At 35.7% G+C, this 26,256-nt stretch overlaps 1 protein-coding gene across 1 annotated transcript; it reads right to left on the bottom strand.

The window, feature by feature from the left end:
• Positions 1-1,375: 1,375 nt before the first annotated feature.
• Positions 1,376-25,869, bottom strand: LOC113650692 (cadherin-like protein 26). The gene is made up of 12 exons (XM_027159153.2): positions 25,772-25,869; positions 13,099-13,212; positions 11,883-12,032; positions 11,470-11,614; positions 9,781-9,953; positions 8,585-8,716; positions 8,209-8,391; positions 6,893-7,212; positions 5,941-6,083; positions 3,311-3,541; positions 2,328-2,549; positions 1,376-1,663 (listed from the first exon to the last, which is right to left on the bottom strand). The coding sequence occupies exons 1-12, from the start codon at positions 25,805-25,807 to the stop codon at positions 1,497-1,499; spliced, it is 2,016 nt and encodes a 671-aa protein (XP_027014954.2). The 5' UTR covers positions 25,808-25,869; the 3' UTR covers positions 1,376-1,496.
• Positions 25,870-26,256: the final 387 nt, after the last annotated feature.

The raw sequence follows: 26,256 nt of genomic DNA, 5'->3' as shown, positions 1-26,256 counted from the left end.
TAAAAAAAATTAAAAACATAAAATAAATAAAAAAAATAATTAAAAACATAAAACATAAGAAAAAAAAAGTTTATTTTTTTGGCAGACAGTTGACAATAGCATTGCTGTATCTTTTAGTATTAAATAGAATACAACTTTTGTTCTGCCAGATCTCCCAGTCAGGAGTTGATAAAGTTTAGTTCTTGGAATTCTGTGCATTAGAAAGAAGTTCTTGCAGAAGAAGAACAGTTCTTTGAAGTATTATTTGTTTTTATTCTGTCTGTTCAGCATCCTCCAACAAGGACGGGTGGTGGTGGGGTTCATAATGTTCACAATGGTATTTTATTAGTTGGTTTAACCATGGATGAGGTAATGGCTGTTATGTTATTTTCTTTTCAATGACATTCCTTGTTACATGTTCAAAAACATCAACCAATATTGCATATCCATAATTATTATAATGAATATAATTAAATAATACTTACACTATAATGTAAATTAGAAGTGTAATGCAAAAAAAACCTGGATTTTTATGCCTATTTTGAATTTTACTCGAATACAAATACAAATACTTTTACCACCTCAACAAATACAAATACAGATACAAATACCGGCTGCTTTGCACACCCCTAATATATATATATATATATATATATATATATATATATATATATATATATATATATATATATATATATATATATATAATGTGTGTGTGTGTGTTTTTAATTTTTTTTGAGTGTGAAATGTATTATTAGAGAAGTTGAGTCGAGTGCTGCTGACGTCACTTGTGCGCCAGCATTGGTAAAAGATGCGCGCTGCATGATTTTTGGCGGCTGCTCAACTTCTTCCATTCTCGCAAATCTTTGTCTTATACACATGTCTGAACTGTTTCATTGCGTTAGGCTTTTGCAACGTGTGTTTATGAGCTGGGACTGTTTCACCACGGTGTAATTAATTGGTTTGGATTTGGGTCGATAAGGACGGGTTACTCTGGAATCTATTTGGATGGACAGCGCCCCCACAGGACTGTAAAGGTAACGTTACATCAACTGTGAACTTCGGTATTTATACATTTGTCCATGGACTGTTTAGGATATTTATATTTTCTTTTGTTGTTATTGGAATTGTTAAATAATATCTTATTCTTAAATGGGTAAATTGTGCTCCATTTAAAAAGTGTTTTTTTCTTTGTTAAATTTAACCAGAACAAGGAAGTTACATAAACCTACAGTACTGTTTAAAAGTAAAAAGAAAGTTAGTGAATACATTATTCATTTTGGTTAATTTTGTGTCTGTGTTTTATTCAAGCCGTTATACAAAATAAGACGAGGTTTCATACAAGTGCAGACACACATTTCTTATATAATTTATATAATTTATATCATTTATATCATGGTGTGAGACCCTGAACCCGGACTCCAGACATCAAGATAAATTGCTATTTTAAGTGTTTGGTGATCTCAGACCTAGTAGATATTTTCCTTCTTTTCTTTAATGTGAATCCAACATATGGGTTACATATTTATAAGGTTTAGAGATCTGAATGTATTTTCAGTAACCTTGCAGTCTGTTCCAGGTGTCTCAATGTTGGAGTTAATAAGATACCAGCCAGGAGCATCATTACTTGGGATCATAGCTTTCTGTGGTTTGCACGATAGCAAAAGAGCCATTAGAGGAAACACTGTCCAAAAACAAACAAACAAACATTTTAGTCGTTATATCCGTTGGACAAATCCATTTACATTTACATTTACATTTACAGCATGTGACAGACGCCCTTATCCAGAGCGACGTACATAAGTGCTTAAATCTCTAACACTGAATACATTAATGCTGGTTCACTAGGTTACATACTTAAGATACCATGAGTTTAAAACATTTGTTCAAAGTTACAATGAAAAAATCCGAGTTTTTTTTCTCATCTGATTATTTACTTCATGGTTTTTTAAAAAAAGAGATTGTTTTTATTGTTCAGCTGAAACTGTATATCTATTTGGATGCCCTGTCTAATTTACTTAATTTTTCTTATGTCTTTTATTTCATTTAAATGAAAGGATAAGATCAAATTAATGCATAATGTGAATATTAATGAATCTATTCAATTAAATTTTAATTCAATGTATTTGTATAATGCTTTTAACAATTTCCCGTTGTCTCAAACCAGCCTTTAAATTTATAAGTAAATAAATAAGAAGAAGAAGAAGAAGAAGAAGAAGAGGAAAGAATAAAAATAAATAAGTGAATATACACGATTAAAGTTTAAAATTAATGAAATAAAATAAATAAATAAATAAATAAATAAATAAATAAATAAATAAATAAATAAATAAAAATCTCAGCTTTACCTAGCAGTAACAAGAAAGCGAGAATTATGATCCCAATGGCACTAAGACTTGTTTGTGCAGACACAGATCTCTGAACATGGCAGTTTGGTGTAATGCTGCAGTCACACACAGTGACGGACACGTTTTGGACCGAACCAATGCCTTGGTTGTCTAATATTTTGATCTGAAGCATATAACGTCCTGAAAGTACGCTCTTCTCTCGGATAAGGTTTACAGTCGTTCCTGCAGAGAGATCACATTATGTATTCATTATGACACATTAATTCAGCATTTTGATGTTTGTACAATATTATAAGTATAATAATGAGTAACAAGAATTGTGGTTAAATATATTAAAAAGCAAACTAAAGATTACAGATAATTTGGCATAGACTTCTTTGAGCTTTGCAGAAGTTTTACAGTGTAAACAATAAGCAACAAATGCATGAGATGTAGCAGGATATTCAGATACGCAACATAAAAATAAACATTTATATATTATTATTATTATTATTATTATTATTATTATTATTATCATATAGTTTGTAATACAGTATATTAGCTGTTATAGTATTCAAGGTCTTTGCAACATATGCATCATATTTTTAACCTTTTGTCACATTTATGGTTTGTCTTAAATTGAATTATTTTCTCTACACACATGTTTTACATTTTTATTTGCTGATTAGAAGCAGGGTCAAATGTAGAGTACTCTTGATTTCTTACGCCCGAGCCGTTATATCCAAGTATGACTCAGTCGGCTAAAATTGCACAAGCCTATTATTACTATTACTTATTTCTTTTCTTTTGCAGTAACTAGAAGTTGCAATCAGTAAAGCATTGATATTATTAAGGATTACTTGTATCGGTCAAACCAACTCTTATTAGCGAAAGCTAAGTAAAAAATTGTCGAAAAAATTGTTGGATCATAAAACCATGATCCGTGTCTACTGATTTATCCCAATTTTAGGTAAAATAAGACAATGATAAAGCTAAACTTGTACCAGGGTTAGGTTCGATTCTCCAATTTCCCTTGACATCTCCCAGGAGCTCATAGTGGTATGGTTCACTGTATGGTGCAAGATCCAGATCTTCAGCAGTGATGTTAGTCATAGTTTCCTCGTCTGATAAACACACATATACGTTTTCACTGGCCTTCTGCAACAGCGGCACATTATCATTCTGATCTACTAGATAGATGACCACCATCCCTGTACCGGTCAGTGGAGGTTCAGCTGTAGGTCAAATGACAGGGGGGAAAAAGCAAATTGGTTATTATGTAGTCTATGGAGAAACGTCAATTAAAGCATAGTGGTAAGAAAGAATATTTTCTGTGTTCTTATATAATATTTTTATATAAGATCTGCTCCTGCCCTTTGGGTTCTATGTTTGTATCCTGAAAAAAAGTTGCATTAGAGAAAAAACCAATGAAGAAACTGACTACTACAAGAAATAGTGTTTACTACAGGAACCATCATACAAGATACCATACAATATGTGAAAAGCTCAATGATAACAATTACAAATGTAAAAAAAAACCCAGAATATTTTCAACATGAATCAATTGTATTTTTTTGCACAAGAAATCCATCGCAGAACTTCTATTTTGTTATAAAGGCATATTTCTCCCTTTTCTCCGAAGTTCTTTTAGTAGCACTATACATTTCTTCTAGTTTCTGCTTCATAATCTAGCAAAAAAAATCTATTCTTCTAACACTGGCTACGATACCTATATCTTTTAAAAAAAAACCTGACCTCGATCCCTGACAACTTCCAAATTTAGTTTAATATCAAAATACTGCAGTACAGCAGTTACGCTCATACCGTCACAGATAAAATGTACACCCATATGCAGGGATAACATATAAGGGGATTTACTGTATTTAGGGGGAAAAATAACCAAGGCTAGAAACACTGGGAACCAGGAACATAAAATGCAGGAAGACAGAAACAGGAACACTGACACAGAAACAAAACCAACAGCAAACCAACGACACACGGTACAAGACACAAAAACTGCTAGAATGTCCCCCTATTGTCCAGGCAGGGAAATGTCCAGGCATTTCCTGGGTTGGTGAGGCAGGTGGGGAGAGCAAGGAACACGACGGTGCAGGTAAGGGGGGAGGCGAAGAAAATGGCGGCATAGCCAGAGGGAGCCAAGCAACGTTCACAGCCGGGCAGAAAGGCCGAGCAACGTCCCCAGCCAGCAGAATTGCCGAGTGACAATCTGCGGCCAGACCCATGTCTGAGAAAAGGAGGGATGGCGGGAAAAAATTCTCCACTACCTTCACAACAGGAGCATAAAATAAACAAAAAATGCAAAAAATATAAGCCTGTAACATCCCCCTGCGGTGTCCTCCACGGAAAAACAGGAAGTGAAGCGGCGTCCCCTACAGGAACAGGTGCAGAGCGAAGTCCACCGAAGAACACTAGGAATCCAGGGGGAAAAATTTTCTCAAAAGGCCTGAAAGAGTATTCCAGAAAAAGTAGCTCCACAGATAGTAGGTACCAGGCATAGTTATCTCGCTGGGTCTGAGTCTGGCTGAGTCCTTCTGTCAGGGTACGTGGGGTTTGTCTTCACAGATAAAATACACACCCTTATGCGGGGATAACGCATAAGGGGTTTTATTTAGGGGGAAAAATAACCAAGGCTAGAAACACTGGCAACCAGGAACATAAAGCAGAAACACTGACACAGAAACAAAACCAACAGCAAACAAGTGACAGCAAACCAAAGACACATGGTAGAAGACACAAAAACTGCTAAAATGTCCCCCTAGTGTCCAGGCAGGGAAAAGTCCAGGCATTTCCTGACATCTACGTAGGAATAACATTAATAAAGCGTATCAGTCAGGATTTATCCCTTATCAAAGCACAGAGACAGCATTAGTTAAAGTGGTAAATGACTTACTACTGGCTTCTAATTAGGACATTTTCTCTTTGCTGGTGTTGATTGAACTTAGTGCAGCTTTTGACACCAATGATTATACTATTCTCCTTGATAAATTAGAAAATGTTGTCAGAAAGGCTCTCTCCTGTCTCAGGTCTTATTTGATTGCTTGTTAATAGTTCGTTCGTTCGTTCATTCATTCATTCATTCATTCATTCATTTTCTACCGCTTATCCGAACTTCTCGGGTCACGGGGAGCCTGTGCCTATCTCGGGTGTCATCGGGCATCGAGGCAGGATACACCCTGGACGGAGTGCCAACCCATCGCAGGGCACACACACACTCTCATTAATAGTTTGTACACGTAAATGGTGACCTGTTATAGGCCCACTGTTGTTTTGTTTTTTTTCCCATATACTGTATATGCTACCTTTGGGTAAAATATTTTGCAGAAATGCTGATGACACGCAGTTTTTAGCAAATCTTAGTTTAAGTATGTAAAGGACGTTAGACACTGGAGGCTTAGTTTATTAAATTCCTTATACATAATACTGAAAAGATAGAAGTTCTTGTACTAGACCCACATACCCCCAGAAGTCAGCCTACTGAGTACAGGGTAACTTTGGATGGCTTTCAGATACAAAACCTTCAAAACCAGTTTGCCCTAAGCACTAACCACAACTTGTTATTACTTACAACATATCAAAAAAGAAAGTTAATGGATCAACCTTACTATTTTCTTACCATTGTCTACAACATACACAGTGACATTGTAGGCATTGTTTTCCAAAAATGGTGATTCTCTGTCCAGAACTTTGGCTGTAGTAACCTGCCCAGTCTTTGAATCTACATTCATCCAGTTAGCTTTATCTTTTCCTTTAACAAAGCTGGAAGAGATAGAGATAGCAAGATGGTATCAACATCCAGTTCAACAACCTTTTTCATGGAAACAAACTTTCGTTTTGCTTAAACACAGGATTTGGAAAAAACGGAGCCTGATATTACAAACACATAAGAAATTAAATTAGAAATAAAAGACACATCGTGGTGTTCATGTCACAAACTTTGACCCTACACTTTTTGACAAACTCTCCCTCGTTAAAGGGCAGATTTTGCTGTTTCTGCTGCCACAATAAAGCTTTACAGCCTTTACAGCAGCTTCACTTTTTGATGTAGCTTTCATGAACATAGTCTGTCGGGAAACCAGACTTTTTTTCATCTCCTCCACCTTCTGGAGCTTCTGCTTTACGTCCAGGTCCTTATACTTCTCATAATGTTTCTTGTTATATTGTCTTCTTATGTTATATACTTTTGTTACAGACACGTTAGCTTTGTTAGCACGCGAGACAAACAGGTCTGTCCTTTATATTCGTGAACAGATAATCTGCCTCCATCCTGTCTTGAAAGCTCCTATTGTCCATCTTTCGTTTGACCGTTTTTGTGAAGGGCGAATTAACTTGCCCGATGTGACTGTAACATGGTTGTTAACGACTGTCAACGGAGAATGAGGGGCGCTTCCTGTGCGTGACTATGCGTCAATACAGTGGCAAGGCATTCTGGGATTTGTAGTATTAGCGGAGCATGCGGCTAGACAGCTGTAATGCACATTTGATATGATCTCGCGGGACAAATATAATCACACCTGAGTTTGACACCCCTGATCTAAAGAAACCTTTAAAAAGATAGTTTCACTTACTAAAATGAGCTGGCGAATGAACTATCTGTGTCTCTGGCTGTAAGGGTTACCAAATAGGTTCCAACTTTTGCATTCTCCATGATCATTTTTTCTTTAACAAGTGGTACAAATTCTGGCGGGTCGTTGATGTCCTCGACGGCGATAGTGGCGTTATAAAGCTGAGAAGCTTTAGCTTTAATTATGCTGGACTTTTCAGTTAAAATCTCTACATCCCATAAACCGTTCGAAGTAGGATTTTTCACTTTACAGGAGAAGTAGGGCACCTCATTTTCCACACTGATTGACACGTTTCTTGAAGTTTGCTGCTCGTAATCCATCGCCTATTTAATAAAGCAGAAATAACGTTTGTGAAGCATGTAAACAATTTAAATAAATTAGTAGAAAGTTCTTACTGTGCTGAAGGTAACAGAAAATAACTCATAATATGGGAAGTTGTATGGTTAGCAGTATAAAGTGATTTACAATTTAAATCATTGACACATTCCTACCCACTCCTGTAGAAAAACATAAGACAAGCAGACATTGGGAGACTAAATTATTAATTAGAGACGGAATTAGACAAAGAGACTGATAAACAACCACATTTCACTTTAGGGTTCTCAGGCTCATAGGGTTTGGTGACAAAACCAGAAAGGTTGCTTACTGTACGTCTCATATTTTCACTTGTCTGCTGAGTATCCAAAATGTCTTTGACAAATTCCTCCACTTCACCTTTATGGGCTTTTATGTGTAGATTCATGACTCATCATCTCAATTAAATCTTTTTCAGTTCAGGTTGTAATATTACAAAATATGGAAAAGTTCAGAACTACATACAGTCGAGATGGTACAAAATTAACCATGTGAAGCGATTTCCAGTCTGCCAAACAAATGTAGCTAGATTCACTCTGTGTACAACTTCATTCATTCATTCATTTTCTACCGCTTATCCGAACTACCTCGGGTCACGGGGAGCCTGTGCCTATCTCAGGCGTCATCGGGCATCGAGGCAGGATACACCCTGGACGGAGTGCCAACCCATCACAGGGCACACACACACTCTCATTCACTCACACACACACCACGGACAATTTTCCAGAGATGCCAATCAACCTACCATGCATGTCTTTGGACCGGGGGAGGAAACCGGAGTACCCGGAGGAAACCCCCGAGGCACGGGGAGAACATGCAAACTCCACACACACAAGGCGGAGGCGGGAATCGAACCCCCAACCCTGGAGGTGTGAGGTGAACGTGCTAACCACTAAGCCACTAAGCCACTGTGCCCCCCCTGTGTACAACTTGTAATGTACTTTTCATTGCAAAAAAAATCATACCTTGATAACAGTCAAAATTCCTTCATTAGTTTTGGGATCCGTCTGAATTTTAAAATAGTTATCCGCATCTCCGTGAAGAGTGAATTTAGCTTTCCAGGCTGGTGAACCTTCTGTGTCTTTGTCTTTTATCTGTACACGTAGAACTTCCACTTCACTCTCTCGTTCTTTTATTTTTCCAGGACCCTAAAAACAACTTATGTTAATTATATAAATATGTGAAATATCAAGATTTGAGCTTTTAGCTGATTACCTTAAATATTGTATTATATTTGTATTTCTTTATTTTTACAAATGATTATATTGGAACTTCAGTTTAATCGAGTGTGAGCAGTCTGATTAGTCAGTTTGCGTAATGTATATCCAGGTTAGTACTTACTGTGTGACCAGTGAATTCAGGGAGGTGATTATTTTGGTCGACGATGTTCACGTCCACTGTGCTTGTGCTGGACAACTGCACTTTGTCTCCTTTGTCTTTCGCTTCAATCAGGAGGGTATATTTCTGGGCTTTCTGGAAATAATTAATAAAAATTAATCCACTATTACATTCTACTATATTCTAAATCTGTCTATCAAATCCATGTTTTGAATTAAAATCGTTTTGTTGACTGTAATAGAAAAACTCCACTAGGGGGCGCAAACGCAGGCCCATAAACTCTGCTACTGACAAAAAGTTCTAATGACGTTTAATGACGTTTATTGGCAGCCTTAAAAATGTATGTTGTTTACGTGACTTCTGCAAAAGAAATCTTCTGATCAGGGCTCCAGCATCACAACCATTGACCTACCACTGCCCTTTAGTGAAATTACGGAAATTGTAAATTTGAATATAAAGATACAACATGCTAATTATATTTAGACTAGTTTTTCAATTCTAGTATTTCACTGCAACAGAACAATCTGTTCTCAGACATCGAATGTCCAAATGCTGGAATTAAACGCTAGTTGGTTTTATTTCTAGAACACGCTATGTGAGTGCAGATTATGTCTGTGTTTTTGTATGTGCTTTTTTGTAGGTGTGTGTGTTTGCACATGTGTGTGTGTTTGTCTTTGTGTGTGTGTATGTGCATGTTTGTTTGTGTGTGTGTGTGTGTTTGGATGTGGGCGTGTGTGTTTGCACGTGTGTGTGTGTGTGGGTGTGTGTGTTTGCACATGTGTGTGTGTTTGTTTATGTGTGTGTGTGTGCATGTGTGTTTGTTTATGTGTGTGTATGTGTGTGTGTGTGTGTGTGTGTGTGTGTGTGTGTTTGAATACATTCATATTATTGGCTGATTTGTGTAGATTTTTTCCACAATTAAGTTGAATTCACTTCCAAGTTTTAACACCACAGAATATTTAAAAGTTAACGGTGTGTGTGTGTGTGTGTGTGTGTGTGTGTGTGTGTGTGTGTGTGTGTGTGTGTGTGTGAATGAATCCTTATGCAAGCCACTGTACTTATGATTGTGTACCTGTGCCTGCTGGGAGACTTCACAAATTCACAAAGTGTGTGTAGAACCATTAACAAAACCATGTTGGGTAAAAGACATTAGCATATTACAATAAAACCACTGCATTACGTAGAAAGGTGAGATTTACCTCATAGTCCAAACAGCCTTTGAAATAAATACTTCCTGTGTCCGCATTCTGTTTTATATAAAATTCAACATTATCTGTTTTTGGGGTGACTGAGACAAGTCTGATTTCGAAGGTGCCATTGTTGGTGGATGCGTCGTCATCATCTGACGCAAAGACCGTCAGAATCAATTTACCTGTTGGGGATATTTTGTTTTAGTACAAATCGGCATTGTTCATACAGAATGTGCAAAAATCTGATGTTAAAATGAGGTTATAGAGGCAGTGTTAGCTTTTGAGCATTAACATCTAATCTTGTTTCTCAAGCTTAGTGTTACGAATTTCAATAAACTTTTTATTAAGCCATCATTATAATGAAGCTTATGATTATTTCTAAATAGCGAATAATAATCATTTATTCATAATAAGTGAATGCTTTATGCACTATTCGTGTGAATTCATCAAATTCATCCTATCCTTTTTTCTTTCCCAACACACAAATAGGGCATTGCATTTCATTAGGCCTCCAGAAAAAAAAATAGCTACATACAGTACATATTGATATGCCTTTGCCTAGCAGAGGGCAAAATATGATCTACCTGAAATTATACTGCACACACATGCACACAGACGCACACACACGCACACAGATGCACACACACACGCACAAACACACACACACGAGCATTGGGCATTGCATTTTGATTTATAAGCATTCAAGTCAATTTGGCCTGGAAAAAAAAAAAACAGGTTTTAATATTTGCTGACATTAAAAATGATCAAAATGGTTTCAAAACAATCTCCTGGCTTTGAAATATACCAGCCTGTAATTGTGCATTAACTTTTGTGCCTCTATAGTGAAAATAATTCAAAATTTATTTTTTTCTTTACTAGAAAATGAGGCATTTTTGCATATTAATGAGGTTTATTATACCAAATATTACAATTTTTTTTTTTGCAAAATATATGTTAATATGTTGGAAACTAAAAAGTTAGACTAAAAGGGGGGGGGGGCTATTATATATACTTCATTTTTTATAAGCTGTCAAAACAGTCAACTTGACACGGCGCTCCTAATTTGCATAGGAATTCAGACAAGGTCTGCGGGAGGGTTAAAAATAACTCAGCCACAAAACAGTGGAAACTTTCACTGCTGCTCAGATGAACCCTATCTGCAATGGAAATTTTCTGGTTGTGGTAAACTTAGATCAGATATTAGATCAGATATTGATATATGATAATTGCATATCTGTTTCTCACAGAATAAAAGTTTCACTTTCACGCTGACAAAATGAATTACTGTATGTTGCAAAAAAGAAATAGAATCATTTCAGATAGAAATCATTTCAGAAGCTTGAAGTAGCAATACAATGAAAACAAGCCACGGCACAAGAGACATTCATTGTATCGTTGATTTAAGAATAATTGGCTTAATCAGTTTTAATGATTAACTAATAAACGAGCAAAAAAATGAATAAAAATTACAATTGAGTTAGTGTTATAAATGTGTAATATTGATGTATTTGTAAATAAAATATAGTTTGTAAATCTTTCTTGCGTTAATGGAATTTTATTGTAATTATTATTTTAATGTATATTATGTATTACTTGAAATTTCTTCGAGATGATTTAGCAAAAAGTGGCTAACTTCACTGTATTGTAACCTAGTAGCTAACACAACACATGGACTTTGTGTGCATATTGTTACACCACCTTGAGTTTCAGATTCATTGATATCTTTTTTATAGCTAGGAGGTTTAAAAACCGGCGCATGGTCATTAATATCCTGGACCTTGACCTCAACGCCGAGCCTCGTGTCCACTTTGTCATTCGAGACATTCTTTGCTTCAAACTTTAGCTGCAATTAGAAAAGAGTCTATTTACACTGTTGAAGTAATGAATTACAATCAAAGGAGGGGAAAAAAACAACAAAAAAAAAATAGTGACACACATTTCCAGACCCTGATAAAATACTTAGATGTTAAGTATCCTGTACTCATTATCAGATTAATTTAAATGAACAAGAATTATAAATCATGTAAGGTGTATGAAAGGTGTATAGGTTTATCTGATTATTTGTGTATAGCTTTAAATGCTAAACTTTAATCTTATTAGGTCATACGTACCCTGAGGACTTGAAAGGCCTCAAAGTCGATTTTTTTATGCACGAGGACCTGACCGGTTTTACTGTCGATACTCAGCACGCCTGTGGGTTCCATATCAACACCACTGCCGCTGAGTTGAAAATTTACTAAATATTTTTTCTCTATATGAATCTGAAACAAAAAGCACACACAAGTGAAAGAAAGACTGATTGATTGATTGATTAATTGATTGATTGATTGATTGCCTGAGCCAGGGGATCAGAATGCAGGGTCAGCCATGATACAGTACTTTGCTCTTTCACAGAAAGAAGTAAAGGGAGGAACAATGGCGCACAAATGATGCAACAGAGCGTTTGCCCGATCATCAGGAGATCACAGACTTTGAATCCCAATTATGCCAACGTGATTTATGGCTGTTAATCATGGTGCCGCTAGCAAATTGTGGCTATCTGTGAACTCAAGTATCCTCTTTCCCACAAGTGTACTATGCTGCCTTGTGGCTTGAGCAGCAATCTGTATAGACACAGTTGGCTGGCATTACCTGTCTTTAAGGAAGCACATGTTAACCTTTACCCTTCCAGGTTAGTACCTGTTGTATTATAGCAGTGAGCTGGCTGGTGGTGGGATTGGCAAAATGATCAAATCTGCTTATTAGGCTTAGATTATGTTAAACAAAAGTATTCAACACCTTCTGCCCAATAGGACCAGAAAATTCAACAGCACGGTGGTATAAAGTAGATTCAGTCTGGGTTGATCTATGTTTTATTATACACATTAACAACACCAAGAAATGTTGGTTAGATTGCATAGTAAATGTGTTAAAATTATATTTAGGGTTGCCTCCAATTCCGTTTTCTCATTTTTTATATTATATCATATTGCACAGCATTACAAAAAAGCATTTTTACTAAACATGTGTAATTTTGTTAAATATAGGGCTCAAAGATATTTAATAGGAGGAATGTTACAACTTTAAAAAAGGAGAAAGTAACTGGGCTTCAAGAGTCAAATTATATCTCAGAAATAAATAAATAAATAAATAAATAAATAAATAAATAAATAAATAAATAAATAAATAAATAAATATGTCATCACAAACTAAACCCCACACCAACCCTTTTTTATTTATTTATTTTTTTGCATAATAGCATCAGCACAAAGGCTGAGAAAGACTTATAACGATGTAAAAGTCTCCTCAAAGATTCCATTTGTACCAGTTTATCAGAAAGATACTCACAGTGCCGAGTACATATGGGAAAGGGCCAGGACTTTCTTCCTCTATGGTGAAGGAGTCAGTGATCCATGTTCTCTTCTGCCTGATCTTGCTGTAGGCCGACACTGCAACTGCACACTAATACGATAAAGAAAAACTCCATGAGATATACCACAAACATTTGATAGGCAAAACATTTGAGCTACTGTAATTTCAAACGTGTCAGTGTATTTATGACACTACTCACTTTCTAAGTGAATACTTGTATAGTTTTATATATACAGTATTTATATATTTGATCAGGGTCAGCTCTATATAGTAAGTAGCGGTTTCCTAGAGCTACTGGACTCTAATTGTGCCATGATTTTTACAGTAAATATGTTTAAAAGCCTACTTTATTATTATTATTATTATTATTATTATTATTATTATTATTATTATTATTATTATTATTTAATTATACTATTATTCCTATTTAAAAAAAAAAAGAATAGAAACTGCATTTTACTGAATAGCTTTATGGACTCATTTGAACGTATGAAAATGGCCATTGATTCTGTCGCGTGGATTCTGCTGACTCATCCTTACAGCCATTTTGAAGGGTCGTGAAAATTGCACTTTTGAAGTTCACAGGCTATTAAAACTGTTTTATTTTACTTTAATATCAGTGTTAATAATAGAATTAGTACATTGCTGGTTGTTGAAATTGTTATAAATTTTGCTTTTACATAATTTAAGATTAAAAAAGTAATAAAAGGAATTAAGTTAGCAATATACATGAATGATATGAGAAATGTTTATATTTTTTTGATAGTATATATTCTGTAGGACTGACAAACCAGACTTTTAACAATCACACTGGGCAATGACAGCTCAACAATACGTGTTTTATATATACAGTAATACATTCCCAGGATTTATCAGACACTTTTATCCTGAGTGACTTACATTTGAACTCATTTTATACAACTGAGCAATTGACGGTTAAGGTCCTTGCTCATGGCCTCTTAATACAGTACAAATGGAAAAACAAACAAACATCTTTTTAGATGACAAGATATAGATCAGGGGTGTCAAATCTTATCTGGAAAGGGCAGGTATTCATACCAACTATGCAGAATCCACAGATGAAAGCCAGGATCAACTGAAAAAAACAGGTGAAATCAGGTGTGGCTCCTGATTGATTGGAATGAAAAACAAAGCCACACACCCACAGTAAAGCTGTTAAGATTGGACACCCCTCAGACAGACAAAAAGATAGTTCAGGAAAGATTTCATGACTTTATCATTTAACAGAGTACAGATTAAATTCTCATAATCATGCTGTCACAAAGTTACATTAATTTTGTGTTAATAATGTTTCTAAATGAATAATTATGGCCAAAGAATTTAAAAGACATTTTTTTTCTCCTTCTATCCATTAGCTTTGTACATTTCATGTGTTTTAATTAAAGAATACACAACGAGTGCAACGAGTGCCGCGAGAACGCAGGCTAATTTTAGAGTGTGGATGTTTCCAGAAACGTTTGTCGTTATTTCAGATCGATTTTACACGATGATAAAACTTTTACCTTGAAGTGTGAATGATTTTCAAGACTACAGCTGCAAATTCAACATGCACAAATGTATCAGGTAGAAAAAAGACCCTTGCGTCGTCATCGCCCCGACCTCACCCAAACGGGATGAACTGGATTTTCATTTATTATCGTACGTAAAGTTTAAGAAGAAAGACTTGCACCAAAATCTGTTGTCCGGGAAATGTAACTACAGAGTCATGGACATTCTGACAAATACATACATACATACATACATACATACATACATACATACATACATACACACTGTGAACTATATATATATCTTAATTTTTTACTATATTAATTCTTTTTTCTCCTTATGTTTAACTTCTGTTCTATGTTTATGTTCTGTAAAGCTGCTTTGAGACGAAGCCCATTGTAAAAAGCTCTATACAAATAAAATTGAATTGAATTGAGTACCGAACCAGATATTTAGAAGTAAAAGTGTATCACCATCAGTTTTAGGGAGCAACTTAAAAGTAATTTCATATGGAATTATATTTAGAAAGAAGTATTAAATGAAGGAGTATTAAATGTTTATGCCTCAGATTTTAAGCATAATGATTGAAATATATAATTATTTTATATGACTTTATTTTAATGCTGAAGTATTTTTGGCTGCATTTATCTCTCTGCCTTTGTGCCGTTTTCTAGATCAAATGCTACACAAGCCACATTCAGGTTTTTTCACCCTTTCATACAGAATTTCTTGATTGTTTTTACCAAACCAATGAAATGCTGCACATTTAACTGTTGACTTGTTCTTACTTAATACTCTTTCGATAATAATAATAATAATAATAATAATAATAATAATAATAATAATAATAATAATAATAATAATACATTTTATTTAAAGGCGCCTTTCTAACACTCAAGGTCACCGTACAAAAGAAGAACAAAAAATATAGTTATAAAATACTTACATAGAAAAAAAATTGGACCAACATTACAAATCATGATCTAGAATATGCTAAACTAAACAGATGAGTTTTAAGCTGAGATTTAAATGATGAAAGAGAATCAATATTACGGAGCACAGATGGAAGTGAGTTCCAGAGCTGAGGTGCAGAGTAACTGAAAGCTCTGTTCCCCATCGTTACAAGACGGACAGAGGGAACAATGAAATGAGTGGAAGAAGAAGACCTAAGAGTGTGAGTTGGTTTTGGAGTATGAAGAAGATCAAGAATATATGAAGGTGCAAGATATGTGGATAGCTTTAAATGTTAGAAGAAGAATTTTATACTTGATATGAAAATTAATGGGAAGTCAGTGTAACTATTCCAGAACAGGTGTAATATGATGGATAGAGGGAGTATGAGTGATAATACGGGCAGAAGAATTTTGAACGAGTTGCAGCTTATGAAGGGTTTTGTGAGGAAGCCCAATAAGAAGAGAATTACAGTAGTCAAGCCGGGAGGTTACTAGACTGTGAATAAGAGTGGTGGTAGATTGAGTGGTGAGAAAGGAACGAAGCCTATTGATATTTCGAAGGTGAAAGTATGCAGCCCGAGTAACATTATTAACATGTGAGGTAAAATAAAGGGTACTATCAAAGATGACACCAAGACTCTTAACCTGAGATGAGGGAGCTATGAGAGATTCATCAATGGAAATAAGAAAATTCGAAAATTTGTTAAGCACAGTTTTTGTGCCTATAATGAGAAGTTTTATTGCTATTTAGTTTAAGAAAATTTGCTGAAAACCATGATTTTATGTCAATGAGACAATCAGAAAGAGCAGATGGAGGGAGTTTGGAATGTGGTTTTGTGGAAAGGTAGAGCTGGGTGTCATCCGCATAGCAATGAAACTTAACCTGATGTTTATGAAAAATATGTCCAAGGGGTAAAAGGTAAGTAATAAATAACAAAGGGCCAAGAACAGAGCCCTGGGGAACACCAGAGGTAACGGAAACTACAGAAGAGGTGAATGATTTTAGTTGAACAAACTGTGTGCGATCAGAGAGATATGAATGAAACCATTTCAGAGGCATGTTGGTGATGCCAATAGTGGAAAGCCTGTCTAAAAGAATATCGTGGGAAATTGTATCAAAAGCTGCACTCAGATCAAGGAGAAGGAGGATGGATAGTAAACCAGAATCAGCTGCTATAAGCAAATCATTTGTGACTAATAGAGCTGTTTCAGGGAAGTGGTAAGGGAAGAATAAATAATATCCATAATAAACTGGGACAGAGAGGAAGCAGTAGCCTTAACAAGGACAGTTGGTAAAGGATCAAGAACACAGGTTGAAGATTTAGATTGATGAATAAGTTTTAAGATATCATCAATTGTGGGCAGAATAAACTCAGAGAACAATTGTGTAGGAACAGGTAGAACTGAGACACATGGAGTAGAAACAGGAGTGGCCATAAGTTGACGATGAATGCCTTCCATTTTTGAGGTAAAGAATGATGCTAAAGTATTGCAGAAATCAGATGAGTACAAATGAGAGGGAAATGAGTCAGGGGGTGTTGTAAAATTTTTCAATAAGGAAAAAAGAAGCCTTGAATTCCCTTCATTAGAACCGATTAAGCCAAAATAGTATGTAGATTTAGCTTTAGCAATAGTGTCTTTATAGTGAGACATATGTTCTGAGTACATTTCCTTGTGGACAGTAAGGCCAGTTCTTCTGAAAAGTCTCTCAAGCTGTCGTCCTTTTGCTTGAGAAAAGGAGTGAACCAGGGTGCAGTAACAGTAAACGAAACAGTCCTAGTCTTAACTGGAGCAAAAGTATTCAACAAATTATGGAGACTATTATTGTACTGAGAGACCAAATTATCTGGAGTGGAACAGCTGTCAGCCCTAGGAAGACTTGCAATGCTTAAAGACAAGTTGTCCAAATCAATGTCCTTGATTTTCCGGAATGATATAATACGTGAAGATTTTGATTTAAAAAGAGGAAGATCAACATTAAAGGACAGTAACAGATGATCAGTACATGGAAAAAAGTCTGCATTGAGGTTGCCTGGAGAGACACCTGAACAACAGATTAAATCCAAAGTATGTCCTTTAATATGCGTGGGAAAATTCACATGTTGCTGCAGTCCGAAGCTATCCAGACAAGATGTAAATTTTTTAGCAAGGTTGTTGTGAACATCATCCATGTGAATATTGAAATCCCCCACAAGAATTATATTTGGTGAAAGAGTAGTTATTTCATTCAAAAAAGCAGCAAAGTCAGGGATAAAATCCATGTTAAATTTTGGTGGTCGATATACAGTGCTGATAATAGTTGGAGTAGATCCAGAGAGCCGACAAACTGCAGCCTCAAATGAGTGGGAGACAGAAACATTCACTGACCTCAGTCTCCACTTCTCACGGTAGATTATCGCCAGACCTCCTCCTCGACCAGAATCACGTGGTTGAGAAATGTAAACAAACCCTGGCGGAATGGCGTCATTGAGTGCAATAAAGTCATTTTGTTGCTGCCATGTTTCGGTCAAACAGAGAAAATCAATCTTGCGATTTGCAAGAAGATCCTGCACAAGATGCCCTTTACTCGTAAGAGAGCGGATGTTAAGAAGACCGAAACTGACAGTGCTGTTGTTGCTTGGTCTGGTAGCCGAGATAGCCGAGTTAGCCATGTTCGCCAGCACACGCTGACCGGCGCGGCGACCGGCGTTCCTTGGTGGGCGTCGAACAGCTGACCATAATGACTTTATATCACTTGATTTATTAAACCAGAAGTTCCGCTGAGAGCCACGATGAATATATTTCCGCCTAGGCAGATATAAGGTGCCCGGATGAGCAAGCAGTACAGGAGGTATTGAATCATATAAACACGGACGGAAACTCAAAAGTTCAGCAGCAGAGTATTGAAACAGTACTGCGGACTGTACAAGATGCAGTACAGTCCAGGCAAGTACAAGCCATAAGAAATAGATCCTCATTGTAGACTATGCAGTGTATATGATGTTAATTATTGTTATCGGGGAGAGCAGCGGCAGCCAAGACGCGCCAGCGTTCACTCAGACCCCAGGCAGATCAGTGACGATTTCCTAAGTACATGTATTAACACGTTATCCTTATCATTGTATCTGCATATCCTTTTCTATCTCAGCCTTTTTTTTTATTGTTGCCTAGAAGACTTTTGTGCACAGGAATAACTAGTTATTTTCCAACGTTCCCTTTCAAAGCCAACGAGAAGCTGTCGGTTGAAACATTCGGTCATTGTTGAAGCAATGATTAATATTTTATGTGTTTATGGTTGTCTCACCCCAACCACGGACTTTTTCACTTCTCCCATCGGGCAGACGCTACCGTTGTCTCAGAGCCAGAACAAACAGACTGAAAAATAGCTTCTTTCCCGTGGCTGTTTCTGCACTGAGCAGCTGATATGGTGTTAATTATCACCACTGCACTGTCACTTTTTCTTCTGTGTTTTGCACTATTTTGCACCACTTTAAAATCATGCATCCTTGCACCGCCCAAAAACTATCATTACGCTTCTGTGTGTCCATCCATATTTATTCTGTTTATTCTGTGTATATAGATATAGATGTATATATTCATAATGCCATTCCTTTTGTACAGCTATATCTGTCATACCACTTCATACTGTATCATACTTACTGTATATAAAAACCACACTATATATATACACCCTTATTCAGTTATATGTACATATTACTACACCTTCTGTATAACCTCATACCCTTATTTATTTCACCGCCACTTGTAAATAAGCTATCTATGCACTTCTGGTTAGATGCTAACTGCATTTCATTGGCTCTGTTTATGTACCTTGCACAATGACAATAAAGTTGAATCTAATCTAATCTAATCTAATCTAATCTAATCTAATCTAATCTAATGAGGCCAGATGTGAAGCACAGTTCCGGTCATTTCTGTCACTCCGAACTTAATTATGTTCCTCTATAAGCACAACCTGAAGTGTTTTATTCCCGTTATACCACAGCAGTAGGCTTCATTTCTAGTAGTAGGCAGTAGGCAGTAGGCTTCATTTCCTGACATTTCAGTTCTATCTTTGTTATTTTGAAACCTGCCCAAAGTAATTGATCATTTACATATAATCAGCTGTAACCTCGTGTTCCCTCACAAGTTTTTCTTTTTTTCTAAGTTGAAATTGGAAGAAAATGCAGCTTGGTTATCTTTCTGCCCTGAAGCACCTAAGGATACATCTGATGTAAAACCTCTGACTATTACAAATCACTGACACTGGCAGATCAAGACCACATAAACCTATTTAGAGATGACTAGCAAATATATAATTTTATCTAGTTTGATCTTATAAAATTGTTTGTTACCGTACTTTTTTATGGATTTATTATTCTAAAATGTGAACGAGGACGAAATGTGACAGAACATCCTTTGCGTCGATTCAAATAAATAAATAAATAAATAAATAAATAAATAAATAAATAAATAAATAAAATTTAAAACCTATACAAATATAGCAGTGTGAGGTCTGAGTCTGAGGGTCTGAAGGTCAGGTCTGAGCAGGTCTGGGTTTGCTGTTAAGCAACTGTTGTTGTTTTTTGTTTTTTGTTTTTTTTCAAAGGAGGTTTCATATTAATATTTGTTGAATTAATAAGCTGTTACCAGATTAATAAACATGGTGTCAGTTTTCCATTAAGATAAATGGTAAATCAGTAAATATTTTGTAAATCAATGAGTCATTCAAAGCTCCGTACAGGTTGCAACACGAAATATGTTTTATAACAACATGTTATTTAGAAGGATAAATCTGAAACATATCTGATTCATGTTAATGTAAATTTTATGCTAGGTTTTTAAATTTATTTACGATGCTATTCGTGTTCTAATAGGTATCAAATTTTAAAAATAATGTTTTAATTGTAAATGGTTTGAAATGAGGAAATTTCATAATTTCAGGCAAAATGTTTGTATAACTCATGATTCTGAGTGCATACGAATTTACACAAAGGAAGATTAAGTTAAGGTGTGCACCAGTGGATTAACTCTAATCATATAATTAGCATGAATTACTGCTCTTTTATATCTGAAATATACTGTCATGTTTCAGTTGTTAATTTTTTATTATGTTTGCATCATTTACTCTCACTCACTCTCCCATTCATTTTCTACCGCTTATCCGAACTTCTCGGGTCACGGGGAGCCTGTGCCTATCTCAGGCATCATCGGGCATCGAGGCAGGATACACCCTGGATGGAGTGCCAACCCATCACAGGGCACAAACACACACTCTCATTCACTCACACACACACACACACTACGGACAATTTTTCCAGAGATGCCAATCAACTTACCATGCATGTCTTTGGACCAGGGGAGGAAACCGGAGTACCCGGAGGAAACCCCCAAGGCACTGGGAGAAAATGCAAACTCCACACTCACAATGCGGAGGTGGGAATCAAACCCCCAACCCTGGAGGTGTGAGGCGAACGTGCTAACCACTAAGCCACTGTGCAAGGTATAAATGATTAATGATCAACAGATGAAAATTTTTCTTTTTGCTAATAATCATAAATATTTTAATCTAATAAACTTTTTAATCTTGCTTCAGCTTCAAAAATTTGCAACAATCTGCAACAATCATGTTGTGTAAGCAGCCAGTTTACCAAACACACTGCTACATGTAAATGTAGTCAGTTAGCATAAATATAGTTAAAACCTCACTGGATAAGAATTCCGTAGACAGTCGAGACCTTTTTGTGATTAGTCTTTTTTGCTCCATAGCGAAAAATCCGTACGCCTCAACAATTAGGATTGTACTCATATAGCAGCTGTCAAAATGTCCACAATGTATCTGTGCGATCATCTTGTCAACAAAGTCGAGAGAAATAGACGCTCTGTGCGAATGAGAGAAGTTGTGCGAATGAGAGAAGTGAGTGAATCAGCTTTTATTTCTTCAACACAAAATGATAGAATAAGAGTTCTTATCGATCAACGTGACTTATTACGGCTACAAGTCCGGTACTACAGTTTCCTACAAAGACCTAATTTTTATTTAAATGAATAAATTCCATGCTAAATCTGCGTATGTTTGCATGTGCTGTGTGACCTTCCCTGACAGCTAAAAATGTAAGGTGATGGATATGATCATTTTCAGACAATGTGAAAATGCTGAAGTCAAATCAGACAAAAATCTTCTTGTGTTTTGCAATAACATTAAATGAGCTCATGCATTTATGTCATTGTTTTCTTATCTGTCTTTCCGTGACTGTACAAGATTTATGCTTTATTTGTCCTTGGCTGAAAAAGCTTTAACAAACACAGAACATGAATTTCATAATATCAAATGATTAAAAATCATATGCATGTGAAAAAAAGCAATACAGTAAAACTAAACAGTATCAGTCACCGATGGGTAAATGATGACGTGTTACTGTAAGGTTTGCTCAGCTGACACTAGATCAGGTTGTTCGCACTAATATACATTAATATGTATTTTAAATATATATTAATGTTTGTTACTGTTTGTTACTGTAATGGAAAATTAATAAGGGATGTACCGATACCACTTTTTCTCTTCCGATCCGATTCTGATACCAGAGTTTGCCAGTATCGGCCGATACCGATCCGATACCTGTGTTTTTTCTACCTTTAAAACTAAAGAATGTATACAACTCATTTAGTTATTATTTGTTTTAGTATTATTTTATTATTTATTTAGTTTTGTATTATTTTATTATTTATTTGTTTCTGGCAAAGAAATACAAAAATGTCCACATTACTGGATGAAAAATGAAAACACAAGAAACCTTAAAAAAAGTATGAATGCAGTAGCAAACAGTATTTTAACAGGTAGTGGTGTAACAATCTATACCATATATACTGCAATTATTAAATTAAATTATTTTCTGAAGAAAAGGCAACATTTTGAAATGAATCTTATATTAGAACTCTTGAAACACAATGTGAAATGTATTAAACAGTAAACCTTGCACCCAAATGAGTGACATGTTTAACGCGCTGAGGTAAACGGAAAGGGCGCCTGCATAACTTGCCTGTCTGTCGCTGGCGGTTGTGCAACATATTTATCATAAAATGTATTATATTTATTTTCATTAATGTAATTTAATATATAAGTTTATTTTTCTTATAAGTTCAAGCAATAGTTAGTTAATTGACATTATTCGACCACCAAGGGCATGGGCGTCGGAAGTAAATAAAAAATGGACGTGTCCTGTCCCACACACACGTTTCCGACGCCCATTGATTTCAGGACGCAGCAGCATGCTGTAAATAAAACGCAGAATGAAGTTTAATTCATTATAGCATTCCTCAAACGGAATGGATTCAACTGGCGGCGCTCTGAAAAGTGACCACGGGTAACGGATTTGGATCGGTCACGCACCACCGATACCAGATCCACTCAAAATGCTTGGATTGGCGCCGATACCGATCCTAAATATCGGATAGGTACATCACTAATATTAATGTTTGTTACTGTTATGACCTCAAAAGTGATGATTTGCTTTTTTCTCTTTAGAACACATCCTGAAATGTGTTGTAAAGATGTCTTGATGTTTTACATCGTAACAGTTTTGCAAACTATTAAAGTTTCGTGTCAATATAATTGTGGAATATGTTGACGTTTTCTCTACGAGGTTTATTTATAATATACATAGAAAGAGACACCGGTGTCAACTCTTTGTAATAAATGAAGTTTTGTTTTAACACTGGAAGCTCGTTGGATGAATGTTAAATAAACCTCACTATGTCAACAACTACATGTGTTTACGTAGACATGCAGAAGATCATCTGTTCAAATCCTTGTGTATATTGTTTTAGCTGCTTCTTCAGAAAAAAGTTGTGTTGATCTAGTGAAAGGTTTGCTTTAGTAAAGTGATCCTAGTTATTTACTTATTTATTTAGTTTTGTTACGTTGTCATTGGTTCGTATTGGCTATTGATATACATCCATTATTTCTGAATAGATAATCAACACACAGAGTTATTGTGCTGTATTAAAAGGTCCCTTTCTTAGCCATTGATTGACAGTAAAATGATTATTTTTGAACATGTACCGAATCCAATCCATTGGACTAATGTATTATTGGGTATTTTTGGGATGCTTGGTGATACGTCATGTCATTTCTTCAGTCAAAACCAGTAGAAACAGATTTATTCCCGCAGAACCAGAGGAATGATTCGATGTTTAAAGCTGTATTGTCAAAGGGAGTGGTGCTAAATCATCTATAACCATTCTATGTTTTTGAACATGTTTCATTTTGCCAGTATTGCAAAAATAAGAAGTTGAACATGTGATTAACTGAACGCCTAATATTTATTTACTTATTTATTTATTGTTTGTTTGTTTGTTTGTTTGTTTGACTTGCAAATAAGAAGTTGAACATGTGATTAACCGAATACCTAATATTTATTTATTTATTTATTTGTTTGTTTATTTATTTATTTGCCTTGCAAATAAAAAGTTGAACATGTGATTAACGAACACCTATTTGTTTTTGTTTGTTTGTTTGTTTGACTTGCAAATAAGAAGTTAAACATGTGATTAACCGAACGCCTAATATTTATTTATTTATTTATTTATTTATTTGACTTGCAAATAAGAAGTTGAACATGTGATTAACCAAACAACTATTTATTTATTTGTTTGTTTGTTTGTTTGTTGTTTGACTTGCAAATAAGAAGTTGAACATGTGATTAACCGAACACCTAATATTTATGAATGTATGTATGTATGTATTTATTTAACTTGCTATTTGTCCACTCTTAGTGAAACTGTAATCGAGTGTTTTATTAAGAGCAATTGTTTAAAGCCGTTACTCTAAATTACTGTAAGTTAATGCAAGGACTTGTCTAAATTCATTTTAATTGATATTCGAGTGTTATAATAGAAATAGAAATAGAAACGATGTTTTGATGTGTTACATTTTACCTAAAGGGGGTGAGTTACGTAATGCTGATTTACAGTTAACATTATTCTCATTAGCTTTACCAAGGGAAAGAATAAAGAAAGCACAAGAAAATGTAAAAGATCATTGTACTAATTCCAGTGAAAGGATATTCCAATATAAGGAACTATGCTGCATGTCTTGGCGGAACACGCTCTCTCTCTCTCTCTCTCTCTCTCTCTCTCTCTCTCTCTCTCTCTCTCTCTCTCTCTCTCTCTCTCTCTCTCTCTCTCTCTCTCATACACACACACACACACACACAATACACATACACAAACACAGACACACACACAATCTCTCTCTCTCACAGTACACATACACACACACACACACACATAGACATACACACACACAAACATACACACACACTCTCTCTCTCACAATACACACACACACACACACACACACACACACACACACTCTCTCTCTCTCTCTCTCTCTCTCTCTCTCTCTCTCTCTCTCTCACAATACACACACACTTAGTCACACACTATGGAAAACATAGAGATCCCAGTGGGTCTACAATGCATGTATTCGGGCTGCGGAGAGGAAACTGGGATCCCCGAAGGAAACCCCCAAAGCAGAGCACAGGGAGAAAATGCTAATTCTTTACACATAAGCAGACATGGGAGTTACACCACCAACCCCAGAGGTACAAGGCAAACATGCAGACCACTAAGTCACCATGACCAGAACTGCTAACATTTTTAGAAAAAATTTGGAAAAATTACAAGCTTTATAATACTATGAAAGCTAACCGATAAATAACAATAACTTCATCTGAAGTGCTCAGTGTTAAAATTTCAGTTTATTACCTCATGATTAACCTGATATCAAAAAACCTGAATTAAATGCACAAGAGTGAATCCTTTGATGCAGCAAACTGGTAGAATCACCAACCCCACCCTTAACTTCGTGTGATACTGTGTTAAAGATAATTATCACATTACAAAAGGTGCTTTAACATTTTATTTGTACTTTGCCTAAGGCATTATAACGAGCCGTGTATGTTCCAACAGGTTTCTAACTGATCAGAGAATTATGGTTAATGATAATAATCCATTACATTTATAATCCTTCTAAAGAAACATTCATCTTTACAAACTAAAAAAAATATATATTTTTAGCATGTTTATAAAGATTCATGAATAAAAGTTGCCCTGTAGTCATATCTGAATGCCAACAGGATCTTGGCTAAAATATTATGAGACTATTATGAGTCAGTAATAAGAAGGTATGTAACATGAACACTCACCAGTGTGAGGAGAAGCATGAAAGTCCATATCTTCATTTTCTGTACTAGTGAATAACAGGTGTGAAAGACGGAGCTGTAAAACCTTCACCGATCTCACATACCAGTCTACAGTGAGGGTAAGAGGAGGAGTGTGTTTTTATATGTATATGTGTGCTGGGTGTGAACGTGGACGTGAGCGTGTGTGTGTGTGTGTGCATAAGTGTGTGCTCAAAAATATTTGTATTTGTGTTTAAAACGAAGCAGACCAGGCTCGGCCGATGTGCTGTCATCAAAACCAGTGACGTTCTGCATGGGAACGTTTCTTCTTTTCTGGAAACTAGGCTTGGAAATGTGGGAATATTTTCTGCACCAGGATCTCTTTTTTTCCTTCTCTTGACATGAAGTTAATGTTGTTACTGTAAGTGGATGTAGTTCAGATTTAACCTTATATTAGATATGGTTGTCCATCCCACAACACCACTTAGCTTACGATGTGTATTATCTTC

This window comes from Tachysurus fulvidraco, chromosome 23 (genome assembly GCF_022655615.1).
Source record: "Tachysurus fulvidraco isolate hzauxx_2018 chromosome 23, HZAU_PFXX_2.0, whole genome shotgun sequence".
NCBI lineage: Eukaryota > Metazoa > Chordata > Actinopteri > Siluriformes > Bagridae > Tachysurus > Tachysurus fulvidraco.
Note: the sequence above shows the minus strand (reverse complement) of the source record. Positions and strands in the feature narration are given on the sequence as shown.